The following is a 27,209-nucleotide window of genomic DNA, read 5'->3' as shown; positions in this document are numbered from 1 at the left end:
CTGCTGGACATCTTCCGATTTCGAAGCTTGATGTGTCTTTCATCTGCTGCACTAAGTTTCCTTGGCCAACCACTGCGTCTACGATCCTCAACGTTGCCCGTTTCTTTGTGCTTCTTCAAAAGAGCTTGAACAGCACATCTTGAAACCCCAGTCTGCTTTGAAATCTTTGTCTGGGAGAGACCTTGCTGATGCAGTATAACTACCTTGTGTCTTGTTGCTGTGCTCAATCTTGCCATGACATGAAACTGTCTTCCACAACCTCACCTTGGTAGCAGAGTTTGGCTGTTCCTCACCCGGTTTTAAGCCTCCTACACAGCTGTTTCTGTTTCAGTTAATAACTGTGTTTCAACCTACGTGTGATGTTGATGATTATTAGCACCTGCTTGGTATAATTGGTTGATCATACACCTGACTATAATCCTACAAAATCCCTGACTTTGTGCAAGTGTACCTATAAGAATTGATGCTGGTTTGAAGGCAAAAGGTAGTAACACCAAATATTGATTTGATTTAGATTTTTCTTTTGTTCGCTCACTTTGCATTTTGTAAATTGATAACAATAAACAATCATTATTTATATTTCTGAAAGCATTCTTTGTTTACAGCATTTTTTCACACCTGCCTAAAACTTTTGCAAAGTACTGTATATGCTACACCGATCCCTCTCCCAGTTGGACAGAGGCAGTGGTGCTGTAAGAATTATGTTTCTGGACTTCTCTAGCGTCTTCAGCACCATTCAACCTCTGCTCCTTAGGGACAAGCTGACAGAGATGGGAGTAGATTCATACCTGGTGGCATGGATCGTGGACTATCTTACAAACAGACCTCAGTATGTGCGTCTCGGGAATTGCAGGTCTGACATTGTGGTCAGCAACACAGGAGCGCCGCAGGGGACTGTACTTTCTCCGGTCCTGTTCAGCCTATATACATCAGACTTCCAATACAACTCGAAGTCCTGCCACGTGCAAAAGTTCACTGACGACACTGCTATCGTGGGCTTCATCAGGAGTGGGCAGGAGGAGGAGTATAGAAACCTCATCAAGGACTTTGTTAAATGGTGCGACTCAAACCACTTACACCTGAGTACCAGCAAAACCAAGGAACTGGTGGTGGATTTTAGGAGACCCAGGCCCCTCCTGGACCCCATGATTATCAGAGGAGACTGTGTGCAGAGAGTATAGACCTATAAATACCTGGGAGTGCAGCTGGATGATAAATTGGACTGGACTGCCAATACTGATTCTCTGTGCAAGAGAGGGCAGAACCGGCTGTACTTCCTTAGAAGACTGGCGTCCTTCAACATCTGCAATAAGATTGTATTGTAGGCATTGAGCTGGACAGTTTGACATTCGTGGCAGAGCAACGGGCACTTAGCAGGCTGCTATCAATTATGGAGAATCCACTGCATCTACTAAACAGTATCATGTCCAGACAGAGGAGCAGCTTCAGAGACAGACAGCTGTCATTGTTCTGCTCCACTGACAGACTGAGGCGATCGTTCCTCCCCCAAATTATGCGACTCTTCAATTCCACCCGGGGGGGCGTGGGGGGTAAACGTTAACATTATTCAAAGTTATTGTCTGTTTTTACCTGCATTTTTATTACTCTTTTATTTAATATTGTTTTTGTATCAGTATGCTGAAGCTGGAGTATGTGAATTTCCCCTTGGGATTAATAAAGTATCTATCTATCTATCTATCTATCGTTCTCCAGGACCATGCTGTAATATATACATAAACACAGGACAAGTACAAGACAAGTAAAGAACTGTACTATACTATAAATAAATACACAGGCAAATGAATAGTAATAGATTGAAACAAATAATAAATAGATAAAAAATTAATATCAACTAATAACAACAACAATAGAAGTAACAAATAAAACAAATGTAATGCATATAAACAAACTACTAGGAGCAAAAATGAGGTGAGGGAGCCAGTGCAGATTTCAGAGTACTGACAGCCAAGAGGTAAAAGCTGTTGCAGAACCTAGCAGAACTGGTTGAGATGCTACAGAATCTTTTGCCAGATAGAAGTGGCAGGAGCATTCTTCCACAGTGCTGTAGGGTTTACGGATGCAACACTTAATAAAGATGTCTTTAATAGAGGTCAGAGAAGTCCTAGTGATCTTTTCTACTATGTGCACTGTCTGTTGTAGGACCTTGTGGTCAGAGACACTGCATTTCTCAAACAAGACAGTGATGCAGCAGGTCAAAATGCTCTCAATGGTGACCCTGTATAATGAGGTGAGAATGGGGAGGTAGGCTTGCCCTCCTCAGCCGCCTTCTTGGCTACAGAGGTGGTGTTAATTGACTAGGTAAGGTTTGCTGCCAGGTGCATACCAAGGAATATTGGTGAAATATTAATAAAGAAAATTGCACCTTCAGATTACTCAATATCTGCTAATAAGTGTTTACCATTGAGTGCCTGAAACAGCTTTACCCATGTAAGAAAACAGAGTTACCTGGCCTTCCATTTTGTCTTGCTTTTTCAGAAATCAAATGAGATGCAGGGGAAAGAACAGAGACAGAGAGAGAAAAAATAACAGAAATGCACACAAAAAGACAAATATATACTACTTGTAAAAAAAATTATCACGACAAGCACTAATAGATTATTTTCAATAAATGGAAAAGAATAAAGCTGGACTGATTATTCTGTCTAAAACAACAGTAAATATTTTTCCCCCTGTTCGCAAGAAATTTCATAGGGAAGAATGTCTACATATACATCTCTGTGCGTCTAAGTGACCTGAACACACAACACCACGAGAAACAGTCGCACATTTATAACACGAGAATCCCTGAAGCCTACAAAAAAACTTGTAATCCTGGGCCATCTTAAATTCCTTCTCACCAATCCTCATCAGTGTCTTCTGTTTTACAAATGTGTCGATCAACGCAAGCTGCAAGCAACCTCCTATCCCATCAACCCCCGACAGAGCTGAATTAAATAAACGATATATTATTTACCCTATACAAATCCAGGCACCTCACACCCAGATAAAAATACTCGAGCTCTGAGAATTTTGCGACTGACTTCAGTTCCATTGCGGGGTTAATGGGATACCAGGCTGCTTGCTGCTTGTGCTGACTGACACATTTGCAAAACAAAAGATGCTGCTGGAGAGGTGAGAAGGAATTTAAGGTGGGCCAGAATAAGGAGTTTTTTTGTAGGCTTCAGGGATTCTATTGTTAAAGTTATTACTTTGAGGTATTCCATGAGTGGAAAAATAAGAGCATTTAAAAGAAAAAAATATGGGCAGAACAATAAGATGAATTTGTAATATGTTTTTTTTTTGTTTGTTTTTTTTCTTTCATATTATAATCCTGCCCAATCTAATTTAAAGGTATCCTCTACTGTATATTGTGTAGCCGGGGCAGGATCAAGAGCCTGCTGTCCCTGTGGTAAATTTTTGAGCATTTACAATAGCTGTAAGTGATTCTGAGGCTAAGATGAATGTGGTCCTTAGAGGTATTTTAAAATTATCCCTGAATCAAAATTTCATTAAGCACACAGTGGAGAGGACATTTTTGATTAGCAGTCCACTGGAGGCAGAATTAGGCAGATGCAAGGTAAAGGTTGTAATACATGCTTGAGACACAGAACAGGAACACACTGTCCCAAGGATGACCTACAATATAGGCTAACTCTTAGGAAAGCCCAGATAGAGATCTTAACATTTTTTTGGTTTATTCCCTCTGTTACTTAGTACTTTGAGTTATTCTTTTCTATTATTATTTTTCAACATTAAACATTTGGGTTGACATTTTGGGCTCTTCTGCAAAAGTTTAGGTTAAAAGTGCCCCTAATTTTCGTACATATGAGGGTAATATTCATAATGTACCCATGTTTAATACTGGAAAGACCTAGACATATTAATACAAACAACTGTCACAACCACATATTATACCCATCTTCCTGATCTGGAGGCATAGCCTATGTGTTAGTACCTTATATACAGATGTATACTATTGAAGGACAACTTGTACTATAAACATTAAGATGACAAAAAAATGGGATTCTGGTCTCAGGAATGAAAAATAAAACCACAGAACGAAAGCCATGGAAGGGTGATTCTTCAACAACGTATCCAAGACTGCACTTCCTAAATACTGTCATTCTGGCCCACATAATCTAGCAGAAGTATAATGTGCTAACAAAATGGAAGCTATGATGTGAATCACTAAATCTCAGAAAGCTAGTTAACTGTAATAACCAAAGGTTTATTGAGTAAAAAGGGGCACAAAGTACAGCCAAGTCTCTAGGATTCACGGCAATCTTAGCACCTACTGAGAAAATTCAGACACTGGCAAGGTCCCTGGCTTTTTCTGGCAGTCAACCATATACTTTCATTCCCCCATACACTTGAACTTAACTAAAATAATGAATGTAATGCAGAAAAGGTGCAGAATACAATGTCCATTAATGACCACAACTTTAGGTAGCCAGTGGTTATTGGGTGTTGCCATGAATCTCAAATACGGGTACAAAGGAAAGGTTTAAACCTGTAATTTTCAAAACAGGAATAAATGTTACAATCCTGAGTTCCCTAGTGGAATGCATTTTCACTTTCACAACAAAAGAAAAAATGTTTTGAAATTGGATAGTGATGCCTCACTGCTTTCAAGGTATTCCAATGCTGCAAAAAAAGTACATCAGTAATCCACTGCCGTTTCACATAATGGAATGGCGAACATTTCATTGTACTCCATTCCCTACTCACATGAACCCCCCCCATATTGAAGAATAAGAAAAAAAAAGTACTTACTTGCCTATCAGACGATTTCCATAGATGGGTATGAAGTAGGGGAAGAGATAAGGGGCGATACAGTTAGAGATAACCAAGCAGACCTGAGATTTCACCCAGCTGGATGAGACTTTGAAAAACCATGCAGCACTCTGGAGAAGAAGAAAAGCAGTTAAGGTTCACAAACATATTAAACCAAATATCTCAAAAGCAACAGATCCTGTGACCAACTAATCTCACAATAAGTAACTTAAAATAAACATAACAAATAAACAAAAAAAAAATCACAGTGAACATTAAAAATACTATGGGTGCTAAAAATGAAGACAGTAATAATATGAGCAATAATCTTTAAAAAAAAATATATGAGGTTAGACTTAAGTCAGCAATTTTGTGGCTCTGTGGGAGACTGTATGATTGTTTATGTTTTTTAAACTATCCAGGTTATATGCAAGTTCTTCTGTAAACCTGTCTTGCAGTGGGAGCAAAGAACAAGGACAGGTTGCACAGGTACACCCTTGACTACCCGCTTCATGTCTGAATGCCTTTACAAACCAGTAGCTGCCTCTTTTTGTTTAAAGTCTAAAATAAAAAAATAAATAAGCCCCACCTAATATTTTATGTACAGTAGAACAATTAATAGGATAAGAGAATCTAGATTTGACATAATATAGAATGTCACTTAACCCACTGAGTTACAGAATGTGGGTTAGGTAAAATATGTTTATGTGCTTGTAGCGTGGTGTAGGCTATTACAATCGATTACTCCCTACGCACATTTTATATCATCTAGGAGTACACCAAATATAGCTGCCAATTGTTCAGGAAGAATCATTATACAAAGGCTGTCCAACAGGTATGGAAAAAATATTTGTACAAAATTATGTAAATTTTGTGCACTTCCAAAACATATGACCAAAAGCCAGATGTCAGTGCTTACAGGTTGGATCTTGCCCTGGGTGCATTTTAGATAATCTTAAACACAATATATGTGAAAGATTTTTTTAGTTGAATTATGGAATGCTTGGGGCATACATAACTAGATTGTATTCTATGTATGGCCAAGTTCCATTCCATTTCTGAGATGCTAATTGAAAGGTTCCTCTCTCACCATTCCTTAATACTGTTGAAATGTTATCCGAGTCTTCATCATGAATAACCAGTATTACCTCTGGGATAGAAATGGTTATGACTTGTAAAAAAATAGGTAGGCTTCTTTTATCAAAACTTTAATTTGTACACAGGAAAAAAGGTGTGTAGCTGGAAAATTATACTTGTAGTATAATTGTTCATAAGGGTAAATATGTTATTTATATAAAGGTGTCTTCAATTACTGTACTAACATTTTCCATAGATTAAATATTGAGAAGTTCTGAAAAAGTTGGTAAAGGTGCTTATTGTGTTTAGGATCAACAGATAAGAGTTTTGCTTCCTTAAAATGTGTTCTATATTTATTTCATATTTTAAGTAATTGGAGGACAACTGGATTGGTGGTAAATTGACAATAGCATTGACTGGAGCACAAAACAGGGTACACAAATGATTTCTTTCCACTACAAGCCTGGTCAGTCCATTTGTAAATTTCCACCAGTTTCTGAAACTTTATTGTGTATATACAGTATTTCCCACTTTGTGGTAACATTAAAAGTTAGGTGGTGCTATGCCACATTCTACTTTAGATTTTGTAAAGTCACTTTTTGGATGCGTAGCTGTTTTGAATTCATGATTGATGATGTTACAATTGAGTCCAACACCTTGAAGAAAGATTTGTTGATGTATATGGGAATGCTTTGGAACAGATATAGTATCTTAAAGAGGATGTTCATTTTGACAGTAGTGAGTGTCCTTGTTAGCATGAGATGGTGGGTATACCAGCTATTAACATCCTAGTTAAGTTTTTACATGGAATGTCCAAAATTGTATTGAAAGAGATCTTCAAGTTTACCTGAGTTGGTTATCCCCAGATTTAAATTTATTTTGGTATTACGAATAGATAGGAATTCAATCTGGCATGACATGCTACAGAATTCTGTGAAAAAAACCACACTTTTATTCTAATTTATTTTAAATTCAGAAATCTGTTAATATTCTTGTGTATATAGTAGATATGATTGAAAGTCTGTTATATAAAGCACCGTATTGTTAGCATGTAATATTTTCTATTTGAGTCGTTCTTTAATAGTTCCCTTTACCTGTGGTTTCTCCAGGAGATGAATGGCCAATGGCTCGATGGCGATCATGAAAAGCATTGGTGATAGAGGACACCCTTGTTGAGTACAATATTCTAACTTGAAGTAATCAGAGTTACTTTTTATTATTAGAAGGTTGAGGCTTCTGTGCTAGTATAAAGTACTTTAATCCATGCTGAGATGCTGGCACCATATTTGTGTGGTGCAGTAAATAAACTGTTCCATCTGACTCAATGAAAGGCTTTTTTTTTTTTTAAAACCCAAGTAACCATGAAGGGACAATATGTACAGTACACACATAATAGCTGGGCAAGGAATTTAAACCCACGATACTAAATCTATGAGGCAGTAGCACTAAAAACTGCTGCCTCATTTTCAGATTTCTATTGCTAATTCTGATGTCTTTATTCCTATTCATATATATCCGTTTGTGTGACTTTGACTTATGGCAGTTCCTTCATCAAGTATTAAAATTCCTCCTACCAGTTTACGGCTCTCAGAAGCCTGCAGATAGCTTGTAAAGCTGATCCAAGGGCCAAAGATGACAGTGCCCACAAAGTAGATGTAACCCATGAACTCAACAGGTGATGGTACAGTTGCCACGACACCACGGTCCAGGTCAAATGCCAGTGAGATTGCCTTCATTGCAACCACCATCTGTGAGCCTACAAGTGCAGACAAAAGAAACAGCTTTCATCAAGTCATTCACTTATAATGGTCAAACATTTTAAATTTGAAATCAGACATAAAAACCTTAATTGGGGGATAAAAAATATCAGAATACATATAATATGCATTACATATTTGTTCAACATTGTTAATTTTACCCAAACAAATTACATACTGTGTTGGTTTGTTGTTCAAGCGTAGTTGCGGTTCATGCCAGTGTGTCTAGTGCCTCCACCCACGTGGTATTCAGAACCAGTTCAGTTAAATCTTTAGTCTTGCTTATGCCTTCACTAATTTGTGCACACACAAGTGATTCCCTTATTATACAATTATCTCCTTAAACACTTTAGCATCGTGTGTCCATGTACAAAGAGTACAAAGCTATTAGTTACAGAGCAGTTAGTTACCTGAAATGGGTAGGGGTACCTAATAATGGGACAATAAGCTAAAATACCTCTTCAACTCTCTCAATTTTTTATCTGAACTGTTGTAAAGATGCAAGAAAAACAGGAGAGATGTTCTGTTCCCTGATTACAGTGTTAAAGAGAATAAAGTCTAATCGTCTAGGTTTCTCTCTGCCCAAAGTTATAGCTGTGGATAGATAATCATACTTATTAATTGCAAATGGTGAAAATTAAGTTTGAGGCCATTCCTTAAAAAAAATCTGTTACCAAAGACAAAACATTCAGTGGCAAATCTCACCTCTCATTTTGTGCCAGGTGGCAGTGTCCATCATATGAAGTTCCCTAAAAGACAAGACTTCCAGTTATTGGATATAATGAAAAAAGTAACAATTCATAAAGCAGTTCTCTAAGCAACAAAGACTTATCAACACAAAACAGTCCTTGAGTCTAGCGCACATTCTTGTGCTAGTTCATCATGACACGTTGTTAAAGCACTATAGAAAACTGCCTAGTACCAAGTAGTAGTGCTAGGCGGTATAACCAAAATTCTACATCACGGTATTTTTCAAAATTATACTGGTTTCACGGTATTCAATGGTATTTTTTTCCCATGCATGTGTGGATGTTAACCACATTTTCCACTGCAATTACTGCAGTAGACTGGCTAAGAATAACCTATTTCACTGTCATGAGAATTGTACATTGTACAAAAAAATATTTTAATGTGCACACAAGTATTAATACAGGCTTATATAACCCCATACAGTGATAGTTTTCAATGGGGTGGTACTAATGAAGAGAAGGAATCACATCGCATGACAGTTGCAGTCAAAATAATGAACCTTTTTATTGAACAAATTTTGCAAACAACTTAACTCTTTTAGGGCGGATGTCAACTTTTGTCAACAGGAGGGGTTGAGGGCGAATGTTGACAAAAGTCGACATCCAGGGATAGAGGGCGACAATCAGCTGTTAATGACGACAAAACTCACTGTCACGTCGCAGGCATTCCCTCTGTGCTTGGAGGAATGCTAGACTCGTTGACTTGGCAACTAATCCTTGCGTGTGTGTGAGTTGCGAAATGTAAACAATGGCAAGATGGCATCGACATGTCACAAGGGAGCGAAGCGAGTGCAGAAAAGAAAACAGTCAGCAGAAAATGTTTTGCGCATTATCGCGGAGTCGGACTGATTTTTCAGAATCGGATTTTATTGACAGTGATCAGGAGATCGAACAAGAGAGTGAGAAGCTGGCATCACCTGATCGGACACCAGCCGATGCCGCGCCAGCTGATCCGCTGCCAGCTGAGCGCATTCGCGCAGCCGATGCATCCACGGCAAGGTTCGCGTGGGAGGAACACACAGACGTTGATCCGTGGGAGCCGAACTAGCTACCGGACTTCACAAGACGGCATGGCTTGCTGTTGGACACGACAGATTACCAGCTGCTGAACTACTTCAGGCTGCTCTCTGATGCTGCTTTTCAGCTACTGTCAGACGAGACAAACAGGTAGGCAGAGAAATTTTTTGAATTGCAGGCTGCGCTTTCATCGCATTCTCGTTTTTCAAAGTGGAAACCCACAACAAAAGACGAGATGAAGCACGCTATGGCATTACAAATAGAGATGGGACAGAACTGGTGATATAACTTCAGCGAGCATTGGTCCAAACGTGCTTTGTCCCCTGGTGGCTTTGGACAGGTTATGCAGCGTGATGATAGGTACGTGATGCTGCAAAGTTTTATTCACTTCTGTAATAAACAGAAGCAAATCCCATGGGGTGAGCCAGGCTATAATGCCATGCATAAAGTTTAGCCCCTGCTTGACATTGTGGAACCAACATAGAAACAATTTTATCAGCCTGGCTGTGATTTGTCTGTGCATGAATCTATGATAAAATAAAAAGGACACCTTTTTTCTGCAAATATATGCCAGACAAGCCCACAAAGTATGGCATAAAGGATTTTGTACTGGCAGAAGCAAACACTGGTTTCTGCCTGAAAGTAATTACATATACAGGAAAGTATTTCTTTCAAAGAGAGAACTGTCCCTTGACAAGTCAGGTTGTGCTGGAGCTGCTTCAGGGCTATGAACATTTGGGTCATGTTGTGTACATTTGGACAATTTTTATACATGCCCAGAATTGTTCATGGAGCTACAGAGCAGAGGAATTGGAGCTTGTGGCACAGTGAGGGTGAACAGGATACACATGGCTTCACAGTTGAAGCCAGACAGGCTGAAGATGAAAAGAGGTGACAATACGGTTTTCATGCGGGCAGAAAACTTGGTGGCAGTGGCATGGCACGATGGCAAACGGGTGACTTGTCTCTCTACAGTACACACTAACAATATATGTGAGAAAGTGCAGCAACAGACAATTGAAAAGTAGGCACCAAAGCAACACATATTGTAAGCAGTGCAATGTGGCAATGACTGAAATTGGCTGCTTTGAGCGAGATCAGACTTTGCTGTGTAAAATGCATGTGATATGTATGTGAAATCATAGAGTATGCAGGCTCATACAACATGCAAGACAGTAACATTTGTCAAAAGGAAATATTTTTTGTTGATTTCAATTGCTTTGTGTTCTTTTTTTAAAAAAAGTTAGTTTTTGGAAAAATATTCAGCCCTGGTAGAAAAGAAACAAAAAAAATTAGCCCTAAAAGAGTTAAACTAAAATTTTGACAACATATTTTCAACCATCCAAAGAGACATTTAGACTTAGTAAAATATCCAGAGGTGCTTGTCAAAAGTTGTATTGCACTGAACATGTCTTAGAAAAGTAATAAATAGTAAATATTTTTTGTAAACCAATTACATTTTCTGTCCACTGACACGTTAAAGTGACTTTTTAAACAACTTTACCATCATTAAACTGCATAATATTTAAACTAATAAATAATAACAATAAAATACATAATAGTGCAACTTCCAGTAATAATACTATTACTTCAAGCCCAGGTGCATTACACAGTATTCACCAAATAAAAATCAAATAAAACAAGTGCAACTTGGTGATGACATCTTTACCAACTGAACCATCATTAAGGCAAATTACATTAATATGGACCTTGCTTCAAACTAAGCTATATACATAAGTAATAAAACTGCAACTTGCATTTATAATGCTATTTGTGGTATAGCCCTACGGAAGCATATTAGGGCCATGGTGAAGAAAAAAAAATATAGACACAGTGAAGAAAAAAAAAACTACAGGTGCTGGTCATAAAATTAGAATATCATGACAAAGTTGATTTATTTCAGTAATTCCATTCAAAAAGTGAAACTTGTATATTAGAATCATTCATTACACACAGACTGATGTATTTCAAATGTTTATTTCTTTTAATGTTGATGATTAGAACTGACAACTAATGAAAGTCCCAAATTCAGTATCTCAGAAAATTAGAATATCAATTAAGACCAATGCAAAAAAAGGATTTTTAGAAATGTTGGCCAACTGAAAGGTATGAACATGAAAAGTATGAGCATGTACAGCACTCAATATTTAGTTGGGGCTCCTTTGGCCTGGATTACTGCAGCAATGCGGTGTGGCATGGAGTTGATCAGTCTGTGGCACTGCTCAGTTGTTATGAGAGCCCATGTTGCTCTGATAGTGGCCTTCAGCTCTTCTGAATTGTTGGGTCTGGCATATTGCATCTTCCTCTTCACAATACCCCATAGATTTTCTATGGGGTTAAGGTCAGGCGAGTTTGCTGGCCAATCAAGAACAGGGATACCATGGTCCTTAAACCAGGTACTGGTAGCTTTGGCACTGTGTGCAGGTGCCAGGTCCTGTTGGAAAATGAAATCTGCATCTCCATAAAGTTCATCAGCAGCAGGAAGCATGAAGTGCTCTAAAACTTCCTGGTAGACGGCTGCATTGACCTTGGACCTCAGAAAACACAATGCACCAACACCAGCAGATGACATGGCACCCCAAACCATCACTGACTGTGGAAACTTTACACTGGACCTCACGCAACGTGGATTCTGTGCCTCTCCTCTCTTCCTCCAGACTCTGGGACCTTGATTTCCAAAGGAAATGCAAAATTTACTTTCATCAGAAAGCAGCAGTCCAGTCCTTTTTGTCTTTAGCCCAGGCGAGACGCTTCTGACGCTGTCTCTTGTTCAAGAGTGGCTTGACACAAGGAATGCGACAGCTGAAACCCATGTCTTGCATACGTCTGTGCGTGGTGGTTCTTGAAGCACTGACTCCAGCTGTAGTCCACTCTTTGTGAATCTCCCCCACATTTTTGAATGGGTTTTGTTTCACAATCCTCTCCAGGGTGTGGTTATCCCTATTGCTTGTACACTTTTTTCTACCACATCTTGTCCTTCCCTTCGCCTCTCTATTAATGTGCTTGGACACAGAACTCTGTGAACAGCCAGCCTCTTTAGCAATAACCTTTTGTGTCTTGCCCTCCTTGTGCAAGGTGTCAATGGTCGTCTTTTGGACAACTGTCAAGTCAGCAGTCTTCCCCATGATTGTGTAGCCTACAGAACTAGACTGAGAGACCATTTAAAGGCTTTTGCAGATGTTTTGAGTTAATTAGCTGATTACGAGTGTGGCACCAGGTGTCTTCAATATTGAACCTTTTCACAATATTCTAATTTTCCGAGATGCTGAATTTGGGACTTTCATTAGTTGTCAGTTATAATCATCAACATTAAAAGAAATAAACATTTGAAATACATCAGTCTGTGTGTAATGAATGAATCTAATATACAAGTTTCACTTTTTGAATGGAATTACTGAAATAAATCAACTTTGTCATGATATTCTAATTTTATGACCAGCACCTGTATATGTCGAGAATGAAGTCGACATGTTGACTTTAATCTCGACGCTTATAACGAGAAAGTCGACATGTTGACTTTATTCTCAACATTTCCACTTTAATCTCTCAGTTTATGTCGAGATTTTAGTTGACATTTCCACTTTATTCTCATAGTTTATTTTGTCATTAAAGTAGAATGTTGTAAACTAAACTTCATCCACATATCAGTGTTTAATTTACTAGATTTTCTCAAACCCCGTCATAAGTTAATGTAGCACATTAAATGCTTTGTGTTAAGTGTTCCCTTACCCAGTTGTTAATCGCTACACGCTTCTTAAACTGACTTCCTCTGCACTACGAGGAGGTGCAGGCAGCTATCGCCGCACAGAATACTTTCATTTCATGATATTCCTGCTCTCTGAAAATTTAGAATGCTAAGATAAATACTTGATATCATTTTCATGATGAAATGCATTAAAGCAGGTATTAAACATTCACAGTAGTGTGGCGGTAGTTCTGCTCCCTCGCAGTAAGGGGTCCCCAGGTGTACGTTCAGTGTAGAGAAGTTTATGGAAGGTGTGACAAGGCTCCAAAAAAAAAAAACTGGAGATGTATGAATAGGTATCACACAGGTTTAACTTAAATATTGTGTAAATGTTGGGTTCATGACGTGGTGGCTGGTGACACGAACACACAATTCAATGGACGTTCTTCTGAGCGGCCTTTCTTTATTGCATGCGTACTGTCTCTGTCTCTGTCTGATGTACCAAACCCCCAGTTCCTATCCTTTCTTTTTCTTTCTCCACATAACCAATCAACACACGATAAACGTCTTTGTAAAATTAAAACTAGTTATAAACTTAGACCACGGAGTGTTCAGAACTTTAAAAAAATCTTCGTTATACATGTTTAATTATGCCAACCATTCATGGTTGCGCCCATCCCAGAAAGCATTGTGTGCGAGGCAGGAGCAAATCCTGAACATGGCGCCAGCACATCGCAGAGTGAATACAGGAAATACATACACTAGCAGGGTCAATATAACGTAACAAAACCCCACATCCTACATGACTTTGAAAGGAAACTGAAGCACGCCAAGTAAATCCACCAGAAAAACATGTAAATTCAAGGCAGGGAACACACAGGACCCCTTTGCTGCTAGGCAGCAGTGCAACCTCCACGCCACCGTGCCCCCACATGATTAATACATGCTTTAATGCATTTCATCATGAAAATTATATCAAGTATTTATCTTAGCATTCTAAATGCTCAGAGAGCAGGAATATCATGAAATTAATGTATTCTGTGTGTTGATCGCTGCCTGCGCCTCCTCTTAGAGCAAGAGGAAGTCAGTTTAAGAAGCACATAGCGATTAACATGGCTCCGGGAACACAACACAAAGCATTTAATGTTCTACATAACTTATGACGGGGTTTGAGAAAATCTAGTAAATTAAAAATTCATTTTAAGATGAAGTTTAGTTTACGATGTTCTACTTTAATGACAAATTAAGAGAATAAAGTCAACATGTCGACTTTATTCTCGTCATAAGTGTCGAGATTAAAGTGGAAATGTCGAGAATAAAGTCAACATGTCGTCACACTATTACACAGTACCCAGGTACATTACACAGTATTGAAAAAAAAAATAAAACTACAACTTGGCTTGCAGTATTATCCAGTAGTATAGAAACAGTATTCACACATTTGAACATAACGGTCCACATCCAACCTTTTAAAACAAAAAAGTATCTCCAGACAACAGACACGCCTCCTTTTTTCGGCAAAAGTTCTTGTGTGTCATCATGTTCAACTTTATTGTCTGCTACAGCTTCAGTTTCGGAATGTTCTCTGTCCATTTTCACCGTTCAATACCTCCACTAACACATGTACTCCGTTGTATGCGTGTTTAGTGGTGCAGCAGTGAAAAAGGTCCCTCCTTAAACAGTTTCCTGCTGCACCACATTCCAAATGTTGTTTAGGCTATTTAAACTGGTTTTGCAGTATAAGTAAAATTCATATCATAACAAAAATAAAAAACATTTTTTGGTATGAACCAGTATACCGCCCAGCACTACCAAGTAGCATTGATCATAAACATTATACAAACAGAAAGTGGCTTGCAAAGCTAGTCTGAGTCACTGTTTTCAACAAATCCTCTTCATATAACAAATGCTTTTACAGGGAAGAGGGCAAAACATGAGAATTAAGTATCTGTATGCCTTTATATAATACCATAAATCATGCTTACAAAGGTAATGTTATACAGGCTGAAATGTTCAAAGGTGTATGGTGAGTCACCAGTAGAATACTGACCTACAGTTTTGGGATTTGAATCATTACGATAACTGCCATTAACTCAGTTAAATATTGCATGTGTCAGAATGTATTCAAAGGACACAAAGTGGCTACAATTATCATTACATAAAATTCTAATCCAGCAATGAAATTAGAAGGAACTACTCATATTTTTTTTCTGTCTATAAATATTGTTATGTATAGGGAAGGGGTAAGCATTTAAGCTTTAGGTTTTCAATGGCTTAAAGGATCCATGATCATGAGTTCACAATTTTTAAAAGTGAGTCTTTCCATCTGTCTGTGTGTCAGAATGCAAGACTGTGCAAATAGTAATTTAAAAATGAATCATTCAATCATAATGAAACTTGTCACAGTTATGCAAAATGTTAGAATCATTGATTTGAGCAATTTTTGCCTAAAATAAACGTCTGATTTTTTTTTAAACATAGGTGTACCCTAACTGCAGCTCAATGTGGTTGGAACAATACAATTTTTTTAATGATTGATTGATAGATAGATAGATAGATAGATAGATAGATAGATAGATAGATAGATAGATAGATAGATAGATAGATAGATAGATAGATAGATAGATAGATACTTTATTAATCCCAAGGGGAAATTCACATACTCCAGCAGCAAAAAATATTAAATTATAGAGTAATAAAAAATGCAGATAAAAAACAGACAATAACTTGAATAATGTTCAACGTTTACCCCCTCTGGTGGAATTGAAGAGAGGCATTGTTTGGGGGAGGAATGATCTTCGCAGTCTGTCAGTGGAGCAGGACAGTGACAGCAGTCTGTCGCTGAAACTGCTCCTCTGTCTGGAGATGACACTGTTTAATGGATGTAGTGGATTTTCCATAATTGATAGGAGCCTGCTGAGTTCCCGTTGCTCTGCTACGGATGTCAAACCGTCCAGCTCTATGCCAACAATAGAGCCTGCCTTCCTCACCAGTTTGTCCAGGCGTGAGGCATCCTTCTTCTTAATGCTACCTCCCCAGCACACCACTGCGTAGAAGAGGGCACTCGCCACAACCATCTGATAGAACATCTGCAGCATCTTACTGCAGATGTTGAAGGATGCCAGTCTTCTAAGGAAGTACAGGCAGCTCTGTCCTTTCTTGCACAGAGAATCAGTATTGGCAGTCCAGTCCAATTTATCGTCCAGCTGCACTCCCAGGTATTTATAGGTCTGCACCCTCTGCACACAGTCACCTCTGATGATCATGGGGTCCATGAGGGGCCTGGGTCTCCTAAAATCCACCACCAGTTCCTTGGTTTTGCTGGTGTTCAGTTGTAGGTGGTTTAATTCGCACCATTTAACAAAGTCCTTGATGAGGTTTCTATACTCCTCCTCCAGCCCACTCCTGATGCAGCCCACGATAGCAGTGTCGTCAGCAAACTTTTGCATGTGGCAGGACTCCGAGTTATATTGGAAGTCCGATGTATATAGGCTGAACAGGACCGGAGAAAGTACAGTCCCCTGCGGCGCTCCTGTGTTGCTGACCACAATGTCAGATCTGCAATTCCCGAGACACACATACTGAGGTCTGTTTGTAAGATAGTCCACGATCCATGCCACCAGGTATGAATCTACTCCCATCTCTGTCAGCTTGTCCCTAAGGAGCAGAGGTTGGATGGTGTTGAAGGCGCTAGAGAAGTCTAGAAACATAATTCTTACAGCGCCACTGCCTCTGTCCAAGTGGGAGAGGGATCGATGTAGCATATAGATTATGGCATCTTCCGCTCCCACCTTCTCCTGGTATGCGAACTGCAGAGGGACGAGGGCGTGTTGGACCTGTGGCCTCAGGTGGTGAAGCAGCAGCCGCTCCATGGTCTTCATCACATGTGATGTTAGAGCGACAGGCCGGAAGTCATTCAGCTCACCAGGACGTGATACCTTTGGGACTGGGGTGATGCAAGATGTTTTCCAAAGCCTCGGGACTTTCCCCTGTTCCAGGCTCAGGTTGAAGATGCGCTGTAGAGGACCCCCCAGCTCTGATGCACAGACCTTCAGCAGTCGTGGCGATACTCCATCTGGATCTGCTGCTTTGCTGGCACGAAGTTTCCTCAGCTCTCTGCTCACTTGCGCTGCTGTAATTGTGGGTGGGGATGTCTCTCCTATGTTGGTATCAGCAGAAGGATGTGTAGAGAGTGCAGTACTCCGAGGTGAGAGTGGGTTAGGGTGGTCAAACCTGTTAAAGAAGTTGTTCATTTGGTTTGCTCTCTTCACGTCTCTCTCGATGGTGGTACCCCGCTTCGAGCTGCAGCCAGTGATGATCTTCATCCCATCCCACACTTCCTTCATGCTGTTGTTCTGCAACTTCTGCTCCAGCTTTCTCCTGTACTGCTCCTTCGCCGCCCTGAGCTGGACTCGGAGTTCCTTCTGCACGCGCTTTAGCTCATGCTGATCACAGTCTTTAAAAGCCCTTTTTTTCTGGTTCAAAAGGCCCTTGATGTTACATGTAATCCATGGCTTGTTGTTAGCATAGCAGCGTACAGTTCTTACTGGAACTACAGTGTCCATACAGAAGTTGATGTAGTCAGTAGTGCAGTCAACAACCTCCTCAATGTTCTCACTATGTGATCCCTGCAGGATATCCCAGTCTGTAGATCCAAAACATTGTCTCAGAGCATTCTCAGCCTCCGGGGTCCACTTCCTGAATGATCGTGTGGTTACAGGTAGGACTCTCACTTTTGGTTTGTAGTGAGGCTGAAGCAGAACCAGGTTATGATCTCCTTTCCCAAGCGCAGGCAGCGGGGTGGCGCTGTATGCGTCTTTAACGTTTGCATACAGTAAATCAATAGTCTTATTTCCCCGGGTGTTGCAGTCCACATACTGGGAGAATGCAGGTAATGTTTTGTCCAGTGTCACATGGTTAGAGTCTCCAGCAATTAGCACAAGTGCCTCGGGGTGCTGCGTTTGTAACTTAGCAACAGCAGAATGGATGATGTCACTCGCTATCTCCACGTCCGCCCGAGGAGGAATATACACGATGACAACAATGACGTGTCCAAACTCTCTGGGCAAGTAATAGGGACGCAGACTTACGGCCAACAGTTCGATGTCCCTGCAGCAAGTGGAGATTTTTACTTTAACATGTCCAGAGTTACACCACCGTGTATTAACATAGAGAGCGAGTCCTCCTCCTTTGTGCTTCCCACAGGTACTTGCGTCTCTGTCCGCTCTAACTGTGCTAAACCCGGGTAGCTCTACATTAGCATCTGGGATGGTGTTAGTTAGCCACGTTTCGCAGAAACACAACAAACTGCATTCTCTGTAGGTTCTGACATTTTTCACCAGCGCAGCCAGTTCGTCGATCTTATTTGAGATTGAGTTCACATTCCCCAGAATAACAGAAGGCACCGAAGGCTTAAAACACCACTTTCTCGCAAGCCGCTTCATTTTTAGCTTAGTGCCGGCTCTGCTGCCACGATACCGCCTTCTTACCTTGTCAGGTAAATAGGGAACCACACCGGCACTGGCATTTGTTCTCAGCGCTCGAAGTTGAGTACTTGAATAGGCGAGTCTCGGCGTGTAAAAATCCATGCCCACGTTGTAAAAGTAAGTGTGTCCAGGGAACAAATCCACATAAAATAAAGTGGTAGGAGTGATCAATAAATAAAAATAGAAAAATAAAAGTAGAAAAATACACATACACATATAGTCATACACGGAGCTGCTGAAAAGGCTGCCACTCTCGGCGGCGCCGGATGCACAAGATATGATTCTTCATTTCATTCCATGATATAGGGAAAGTAACATGCTAGGGACATTATTTTTTTATTTAATGTTCAGTTTAACAAACACTCAAATATTTTTTTGACTATCATGAAGATCAGAAGAAAAACTCTGCATTTCTTGTACATGCGGTCTATACAGCACAAGACCACAGCAGAGCCAGGATAAAGCAAACAATAAAAACAAGCTTTTCAACAATCTGGGGATTGTGACTGAGTGATGCCAAAATAATTTTCACACTCCTCTTCTAGGTTTACATTGGCATTTGGAACTGTCAATGCGATACACTACAGAATGCTCAGGAATGGAGTGAGCAGCCAGTTGTCCTAGGCCAGCCATACTTCAACTTGCCTTTTCCTAGCAACTTTATACCCCAAATGTTTATTTTCTCTAGATTGCAAGGAAAAGAACTATTTTCTTCTCATGCTAGCTGGCTTTATATTAATAAAGTTCAACGTCAGTAACATATAATAACAAACTTAGGTTTTAATAACTGCTTTAAAACTGAATTAAATATTATATGTACTATGGCCTATATGATCTTTTATTATATTATTGATTGTTATTTTATGCATGAAACAGATCTGTAAATATGGGCAGCAGTCTAAACTTACAAACCAAAATTCAGGTATATTATTACAAATCTGAACTATGTCAAACTGCAATAAATGCATTACAGTCATCCCTCACCTATCGCGGGGGTTACGTTCCAGAGCCCCCCGCGATAGGTGAAAATCCGCGAAGTAGCGACCTATATTTATTTTATTATTTATACATATTTTAAGGCTTTATAAACCCTTCCCACACTCTTATAAACCTTTCTCACTCTCTTGTTAACCTTTCCCACACTCTTATAAACACTTCCTATGCTCTTAAACACTTTCTACATTCTTAAACACCGCAGACCAACACTGCACACTGCACGCAGCGATCAGACGTCGATGTGTCTGCACTCGCTTTGTGAAGGGGGGCAGCTGAACTCACGCTGAGCAGAAATGGACTTTGTGCTGCTTCTGCCAAAATGCCTGCTTGTCCCTTTGCCCGTTCGGAAGGAGGAGGAGGAGTGGGGGTGTGTGAGGGCTGAACGCACTTTCGCTCAAACCCCCCTCCCCGGAGGCGCAGTACGCTCCTGGCACTTCGCATTGTAAAGGGGGTGGGGAGCTGAATGACCGCTAAGGAGAAGTGGACTTTGTACTGGCTTTGTGCTGCTTGTCGCTCTGCGTGTCAATAATTTTAAAGCCTTGTATTTTCCTGTCTCACTGTCTTGTCTTGCGTGAAGTTAAAATGTTTTGTAATAGTGAGATGTTACTCATATCCTTAGCCCGACATCCACATATCATATGTGTTAACAAAGTGTGTTTTATAAGTTTACATGTGTTTAAAGCATGTGGGATGGGTATTTTAAGGCTTAAACTATAAAAATGTTTATTTATATGGTCTTTCTATATCGCAGATTTTCTCCTGTTGCTGATGGGTCTGGAACATAACTTCCGCGATAGGCGGGCAATCCTACAGTTCATCTTTATATTCCTTGCTTTGCGCCCCAGTAAATGCAAATAATTGCCAATATACCAATAACCCAATAGTGCTTCACTCACTCAGAATATGGAACCAATGTAGGAAACATTTTATGATAGAGAATCTTTTATTGGTGGCACCACTGCACGAGAACTAGGGCAGGGCAATATGGCCAAAAATATTTATCACGATATATATTTGAACATTTGCGATAACGATATAACTGACGATATGATTGACGCGAGACAAAATACTTTACACCTCCACAACTTTATTAGTGCAAAAAAAACCCTTCAATTTATTTTCACGTAAACAAGCAGCTGTTTTTATGTGTATTAAAGCTATATAAAAATTTAACAGTGCAAATGCAAATTCCTTGCTGACAGTTTAACCAAAAGGCATTTCCAGTGGAAATGGGCTGACATATCCTGAGCATAACCATGTATAATATCCACAAAACTTAAAAAGAGTTGCTTTGCAACATAAAACTGCAGTGTGCCAAATAAATAAGTCAAATAATAAAATTGCACAAACTCTTGAGTAAAAACAAAACAAACAAACAAAAAACATGGATAAATTATTGCTACTGATCATGGAAGTTTTCTACTGTACATTTCAAGTTTTAAGATTCTTTGTCAGAAACACTAACATGTTCACAGATGTGGGCTTAAGGGAGGACCTTTGACAAGTTACAACGTTTCCACCTGTGCTGAACAACCTTTCAGATGGAGAGCTAGTTGCTGGAATGCAGAATTATTTCCTAGCTAATCTGCTGATGTGGGGAAAGTTTACTGTGTGAACTTTCCACCACAAAAGAGGATCACACTCACTGTCTGCAGGTGGACTATTCACATAACTGCTCAGTTCAGATAATAACCTTTCTGCAGTTACATCTGTCTTGCCACTAACTGGTCCCTTCAAAAAGCTCCCGAGACTCTTCTTTGGCTTTTTAACAGCTCCCTGACTTGTTATGACATTTCATAGGTGAAGCTGAACAATTGTTGTGGTTATATTTGGCCGTTAGAAAATCCCATTTCATAGGTAAGGCTGAACAATTGTTGTGGTTATATTTGGCCGTTAGAAACTCAAACCAAGCATCGAAGCGCACGCACACCGCCATATTGTGAGTGGCACGGCTGCGGAGTGAAGTAATGAATAATGTACTGCTTGGGATTGTACAAACTGCTGTACGCTCCACACCAAATCCCGGGGGATGACATTTCATAATACAACCGCTGCCCGAGACAAAAACGAGCATGCGCTTCTCAAACAGCAGAAGCAAAGCAGTCACGGCTCCAAACAGAAAGAGCTCAACGATTGGAAGAACGACAGACAGCCGCTGAACAATTCCGCCAGTTAGCTGACAACGCATTCTATAACATTAGGTCACAATACAACCTGTAAGTAATAATCTTTAACAAGTCCTTTACTAAGATCGTTTTCCAGAGTACACGTTACACAGCTCCCCAATACCCATAATTCCGTATTACTATGGAATCCCCAAAGGTACAGACTAAAACTGAGTGCAATTATAATTCCACACAGTGAACGCGGCGTCTATCTATTTATGTATATGTATTTACGAGTCATGGCTCCAAATGGAAACAGCTTTACTACAAATATATTTCTTTCATTACATTAATACTTTCCCAGGACGCTCCCACCCTCCATGATCTTACATCCCTACAAATATTGGAGAGAACAGAAAGTAATTACCATTCTTGGATTTGCGATTCTGTACAGAATCGCGGGCTTACTGGTATAAACTAATGCAAGAAATGCTTAATCTGACGTTATAATTAACTTACCTATTGCAATGTGCAGGCGATGTCCGAAGCATGAAAGTCTGGTCCAGTTGTTGAGTGCGACGGCTTTCACAATGTTGGCCCCGTTGTCGGTCGTCACACACACTTGATTTTCCTCCTGAAGATTCCATGAGCTGAGGAACTCTTTTAAGCTTTTGGCTATATTTTCCCCTGTATGGTCCTCGGGGGAAAAAACTTGTTTCAAGGCACTTGTTTTGTAGCTTCCAGTCTTTGTCCACGTAGTGTATTGTGAGGCTCATGTAGGGGTCTGATGTTTGGCTTGACCACATGTCCGTGGTGGACGCAAAAAACTCCACCTAAGATAATGCATTTGACACCTCAGTACGGACCTCTTCATATAAAGCAGGCAAGGCGACTTTAGAGAAGTATTTCTTGGTGGGCAGCTTGTAGCGTGGATCGAACTTTTTAAGCATCTTTGTGAAACCTTTCCACACTCTGAATGGGCATCATATCCCTGGCTATACAATGCATCACTGCATTAGTTAGTTCCCCCCAGCGTTTGCTACTTTTGTCATAAGGCGTGCAGCTATTTAAAGCTATGCCGATTGTTTGTTGAGTCAGCTTCTTTGGTCTCACCACCACGCTAGTTGAAGCGGACGCCTCTTCACGTGCTTTAACAGCTTTGTTGTACTCCAACAAGTGCTTCTGCTTCAAATGATGAAATAGGTTTGTGGTGTTTCCTCCCTTCGCCACAATGGCCCGCTTGCATGTTCTACAAAAAATTGTGCTTTGTTGGGTATCTGACGGGCGAAAACCAAACCAGTTCCACACCACTGTAGTTGCACCATTTTTACAAACCAATTCTGGTTCATCTGTTTCATTCAACGATCAGCTTTCGCCCTTCTCATTCTCCGTCGCCGCATGGCATGCTTTTTCTGCCATGTGCGTATGAAAACAAAACAAAACAAAACAAAGGCACTGCGTATGCGCGTTTTACCCATATTCTATCGCGATATTTAATTTTCTTATCATTGCCTAACATTGTACCGGTATTACCGTGAAAGGTATAATATGGCCCAGCCCTAACGAGAACCACCTTTTTCAACCATTGCAAACATATGCAGTTTTTAATGTCTGGAAAACATTTGGGAATAAATCACTTAAGAGATCTGTACATAGACAACGTCTTTGCATCCTATGAACAATTACATTCTAAATTTAACTTTCCAGCAACACATTTCTTTCACTATCTTCAAATTAGAAACTTTGTTAAACAGAACCTGCCCAATTTCCCTCATCTCCCATCTCCCTCTATGCTGGAAAAAATACTCATCAGATTCAAGGACTTAGACAGAATGTCTGCAATATATAAAACCATCTTACAGTCCCTCCCTTTCAAAGATCCAAGAGGACAATAGGAAAAGGATCTCTCCCTCAACATATCAGAAAAGGAGTGGAAGGTAGCAATACAGAGAATTCACTCGAGCTCCATATGTGCAAAGCATACAATTATTCAACTAAAAATTATATACTGAGCACATCTGTCTCGCTTAAAATTATCCAAAATGTTTCCAGGGCAAGATCCAACCTCCGAATGCTGCAATCAAGTTCCAGCCTCACTGGGTCACATGTTCTGGGCCTGCACCAAACTAACATCATTTTGGACCAAGATTTTTAAATGCCTTTCAGACAGCCTTGGTGTCACAATCCCCCCTAATCCACTAACAGCTGCGTTTGGTGTACTTCCAGAGGGGCTTATAGTGGAGAAGGACAAACAAACTGTAATTGCCTTTACTACACTATTGGCACATAGACATATCTTGCTCAACTGGAAGAATCCTAACTCTCCCCTTTTAAGTCAATGGGTAACTGATGTTATATATTATTTGAAATTCGAAAAAATAAAATTCTTACTTAGAGGATCTGTGCAGAAATTTTTCCAAACCTGGCAGGATCTAATCAATAACATTTTAGAATAAGCTTTTAAAGCACTGAGGAAGCAGATTCTCTCCCTTTTTTGTCTTCTCCATTTATCTATATTCACTTATTACTCTAAAATTTAAACCTAGTAAAAATAAGTAAATATTCTGCTGGCCATGCTCTCTTTCTCAGGGGTGGGGGTTGATTTGTTTTCAATCCTATTCTTGTAAAATTGATGCATTTGTATGGAATGTTGTGTGTTTTCAATAAAATCAATAAAAATTAAATAAAAAAAAAAAAAAAAAAAAAGAATTCCCGACCAGGGATTTCCTCCTTCTAATGAACTTTTGAGAATCATGTGCTCCGCCGTGCGGCTCAAAGATGCCTTTTTCTTAGTCGGCACTTCTTTTATAGCGCAACTTCCGGAAGGGGCGGGGTTAAGTGCCCTTACCAAGCAGCTTCTCGGAGCTGTGAGGGAGGAACAACAACAGGACAAAGTCAGCAGTAGCTCCCCCTCGGCAGGTTATTGTGTACCTTTCCCCGTCCCTTAGAGGAGTCCTCCGACACTCATGCGTGACACAGCCCTCCCCTTAGCTCGAGCCCAGAGGGGTGAGCGGATCTCACCGTGAGGTCGTGGATGCGGGAAAGGGAGTCTGCGTTGGCATGCAGGGCTCCTTTTTGGTGTATTACCTTAAAGTTATATTATTGCAGGCTCAGGAACCATCTCCTTATTCTCGGATTCGAGTCTCGAGCAGTGGAGAGCCACTACAGGGGATCGTGATCCATGACTAAGGTGAATTCACGGCCCAGTAAATAATATCGTAGTTGGGTTACTGCCCATTTGATGGCAAGGGCTTTCTGTTCAATTGAAGCAGATCTTCTCTCCCGGTCCAACAGTTTCCGGCTGATATACATAATGGGGTGTTCAGCTCCTTTGACTACTTTGCTTAACACGGCACCCACGCCGGTAACCAAAGCGTCGGTCTGGAGAAAGGACTAGAGAAGTTAGGTGATCTTAATATCGGAGCCGAAGTCAGGGCCTCTTAAGTCACTAAATGCAGCCTCTGCCTCGAGATTCCACACCACCGAATTAGAGGCCTTCTTTGTTTATCAAATTGGTTAGAGGTGAAGCTCGTTCAGAGAAGCGGGGTTACAAACCAGCAGCAGTACCCTGTTAAGCCTAAGAAAGCTTTTGGGGAATGATCCGGAGCCCGGCTCTACATATAGCACTGAAGACGTGTCACACATGCAGTAGGTGTTCTTCCCAGGTGCTGGAAAATATGATGACATTATCAAGATAGGAAGCACTGTAGGCATTATGGGGCTAGAGCAGTCGGTCCACCAGACGTTGGAAAGTCGTCCACTCTTGGTATGAGATAGGCATCAAAACTGAAAATTATTGATATTGACACTGTGTGACCATGAGCAAGTCACTTCACCTGTCTGTGTGGGATGAGGGCGCTGAGCATAAGAAATGTAACCAATAGTATCTAAATGCTGTAATTTATATAAAGGCATCAGTCATAATTGTAGTATATTTTGCATTTAGAATAAGTAACTCGTTTCAAAAGCTGTGTGAAAAAGTATAGTTGCTTGTTGCAAACAAACATGTAGCTAGAAGCAAATAAGAAGACAGCTGAAAATGTACCCAACTTAAGCAATGTGTTCATTTCAGACTCAAAGTTAGATACTTTTAAATAGTAATAATTATCACCAAGTGCCTTTGTAAATGTCTTGTGTGAAAAAGGAAATATTGTGCTATTTTAACACAGATCCGTCTCCTGCCTGCTTCTCTTGAAGCTCCATGATTTTACCAGCCCTTCAGTTTCTGTTTCTTGCACCTCCAACTGCTGCTGAAGATCATGCGGACAACCAATATAGTTCGCAGGCAGAACTGATATAGTTCATACAGAAAGCTGAAATAGCTGAAATATGTTTTGTCTGCGAAAATGGCATAGTACACACATAAAATCAATACAGTTCATGGGCAAAATCAATATATTACTTGTATGAAACTAATATGACATGCATGAAAACAATATAGTGCATACACAAATTCATTGCTAGACCAGCACACTGGAATGCAAGCCAATATAGTTCATACATAAACCAATAGCATGAGAGCGTTCACTCACAAACCAATAACAAATGCACCAGAACCACTGATATACATGTGAAAATCCATATAGTTCATATGCAACCAAGTGGTATGCATATACAAACGAATATGGTTTACACACAAACAGATAATATATGGGTAGAAATCAATACACAGTAATCCCTCCTCCATCGCGGGGGTTGCGTTCCAGAGCCACCCGCGAAATAAGAAAATCCACGAAGTAGAAACCATATGTTTATATGGTTATTTTTATATTGTCATGCTTTGTTCACAGATTTGTGCAGAAACACAGGAGGTTGTAGAGAGACAGGAACGTTATTCAAACACTGCAAACAAACATTTGTCTCTTTTTCAAAAGTTTAAACTGTGCTCCATGACAAGACAGAGATGACAGTTCTGGCTCACAATTAAAAGAATGCAAACATATCTTCCTCTTCAAAGGAGTGCACATCAGGAGCACAGACTGTCAGAAAGACAGAGGAAAGCAAACAAATCAATAGGGCTGTTTGGCTTTTAAGTATGCGAAGCACCGCGGCACAAAGCTGTTGAAGGCGGCAGCTCACACCCCCTCCGTCAGGAGCAGGGAGGGAGAGGGAGAGAGAGAGAGAGAGAGAGAGAGAGACAGAGAAAAACAAACAGTCAAAAATCAATACGTGCCCTTCGAGCTTTTAAGTATGCGAAGCACCGTGCAGCATGTCTGTCCTGCCCTCTGCCTCAAGCGCCCTGCCTGAGTCGACAGTCAGATAAACTCCCTTCCAATGACCACACAGACAAGAGTTTTCTGTTTGCTTTCTTTACTGAAGCCAGTTGGAATAGGGTAAAACTACAAATAAATCGTAAATACAATAATGTGAGAATTACTTATTCTTTACAAACATATAAAAAATAAATAAATAACTTCACTTGAATGACACGTTATCTATGTGCACTGGCAAAGCTGTTAAAGTCTGAAAAAGGTAGCTCACAAGTACTTTTATAGTGCAGTGAAAACTTATAACAGCGGAAAGTTGCTAGAACCTTTAAAATACTTCTTTAAATAATAACAGAT

The 27,209-nt window shown here is 40.1% G+C and overlaps 1 protein-coding gene across 2 annotated transcripts in view; it reads right to left on the bottom strand.

The window, feature by feature from the left end:
- LOC114660782 (protein-serine O-palmitoleoyltransferase porcupine-like) overlaps positions 1-27,209 on the bottom strand; it is a 131,602-nt gene that overhangs the window by 45,434 nt on the left and 58,959 nt on the right. For both annotated transcript variants that reach the window (XM_051934168.1, XM_051934169.1), the window contains exons 4-6: positions 8,313-8,356; positions 7,425-7,606; positions 4,774-4,904 (exon numbers count right to left, since the gene is read on the bottom strand). In XM_051934168.1, coding sequence (XP_051790128.1) covers positions 4,774-4,904; positions 7,425-7,606; positions 8,313-8,356 — 357 coding nt within the window. The remainder of the gene's footprint in view (positions 1-4,773; positions 4,905-7,424; positions 7,607-8,312; positions 8,357-27,209) is intronic.

The sequence above is a fragment of the Erpetoichthys calabaricus genome, chromosome 11, assembly GCF_900747795.2.
Source record: "Erpetoichthys calabaricus chromosome 11, fErpCal1.3, whole genome shotgun sequence".
NCBI lineage: Eukaryota > Metazoa > Chordata > Cladistia > Polypteriformes > Polypteridae > Erpetoichthys > Erpetoichthys calabaricus.
Note: the sequence above shows the minus strand (reverse complement) of the source record. Positions and strands in the feature narration are given on the sequence as shown.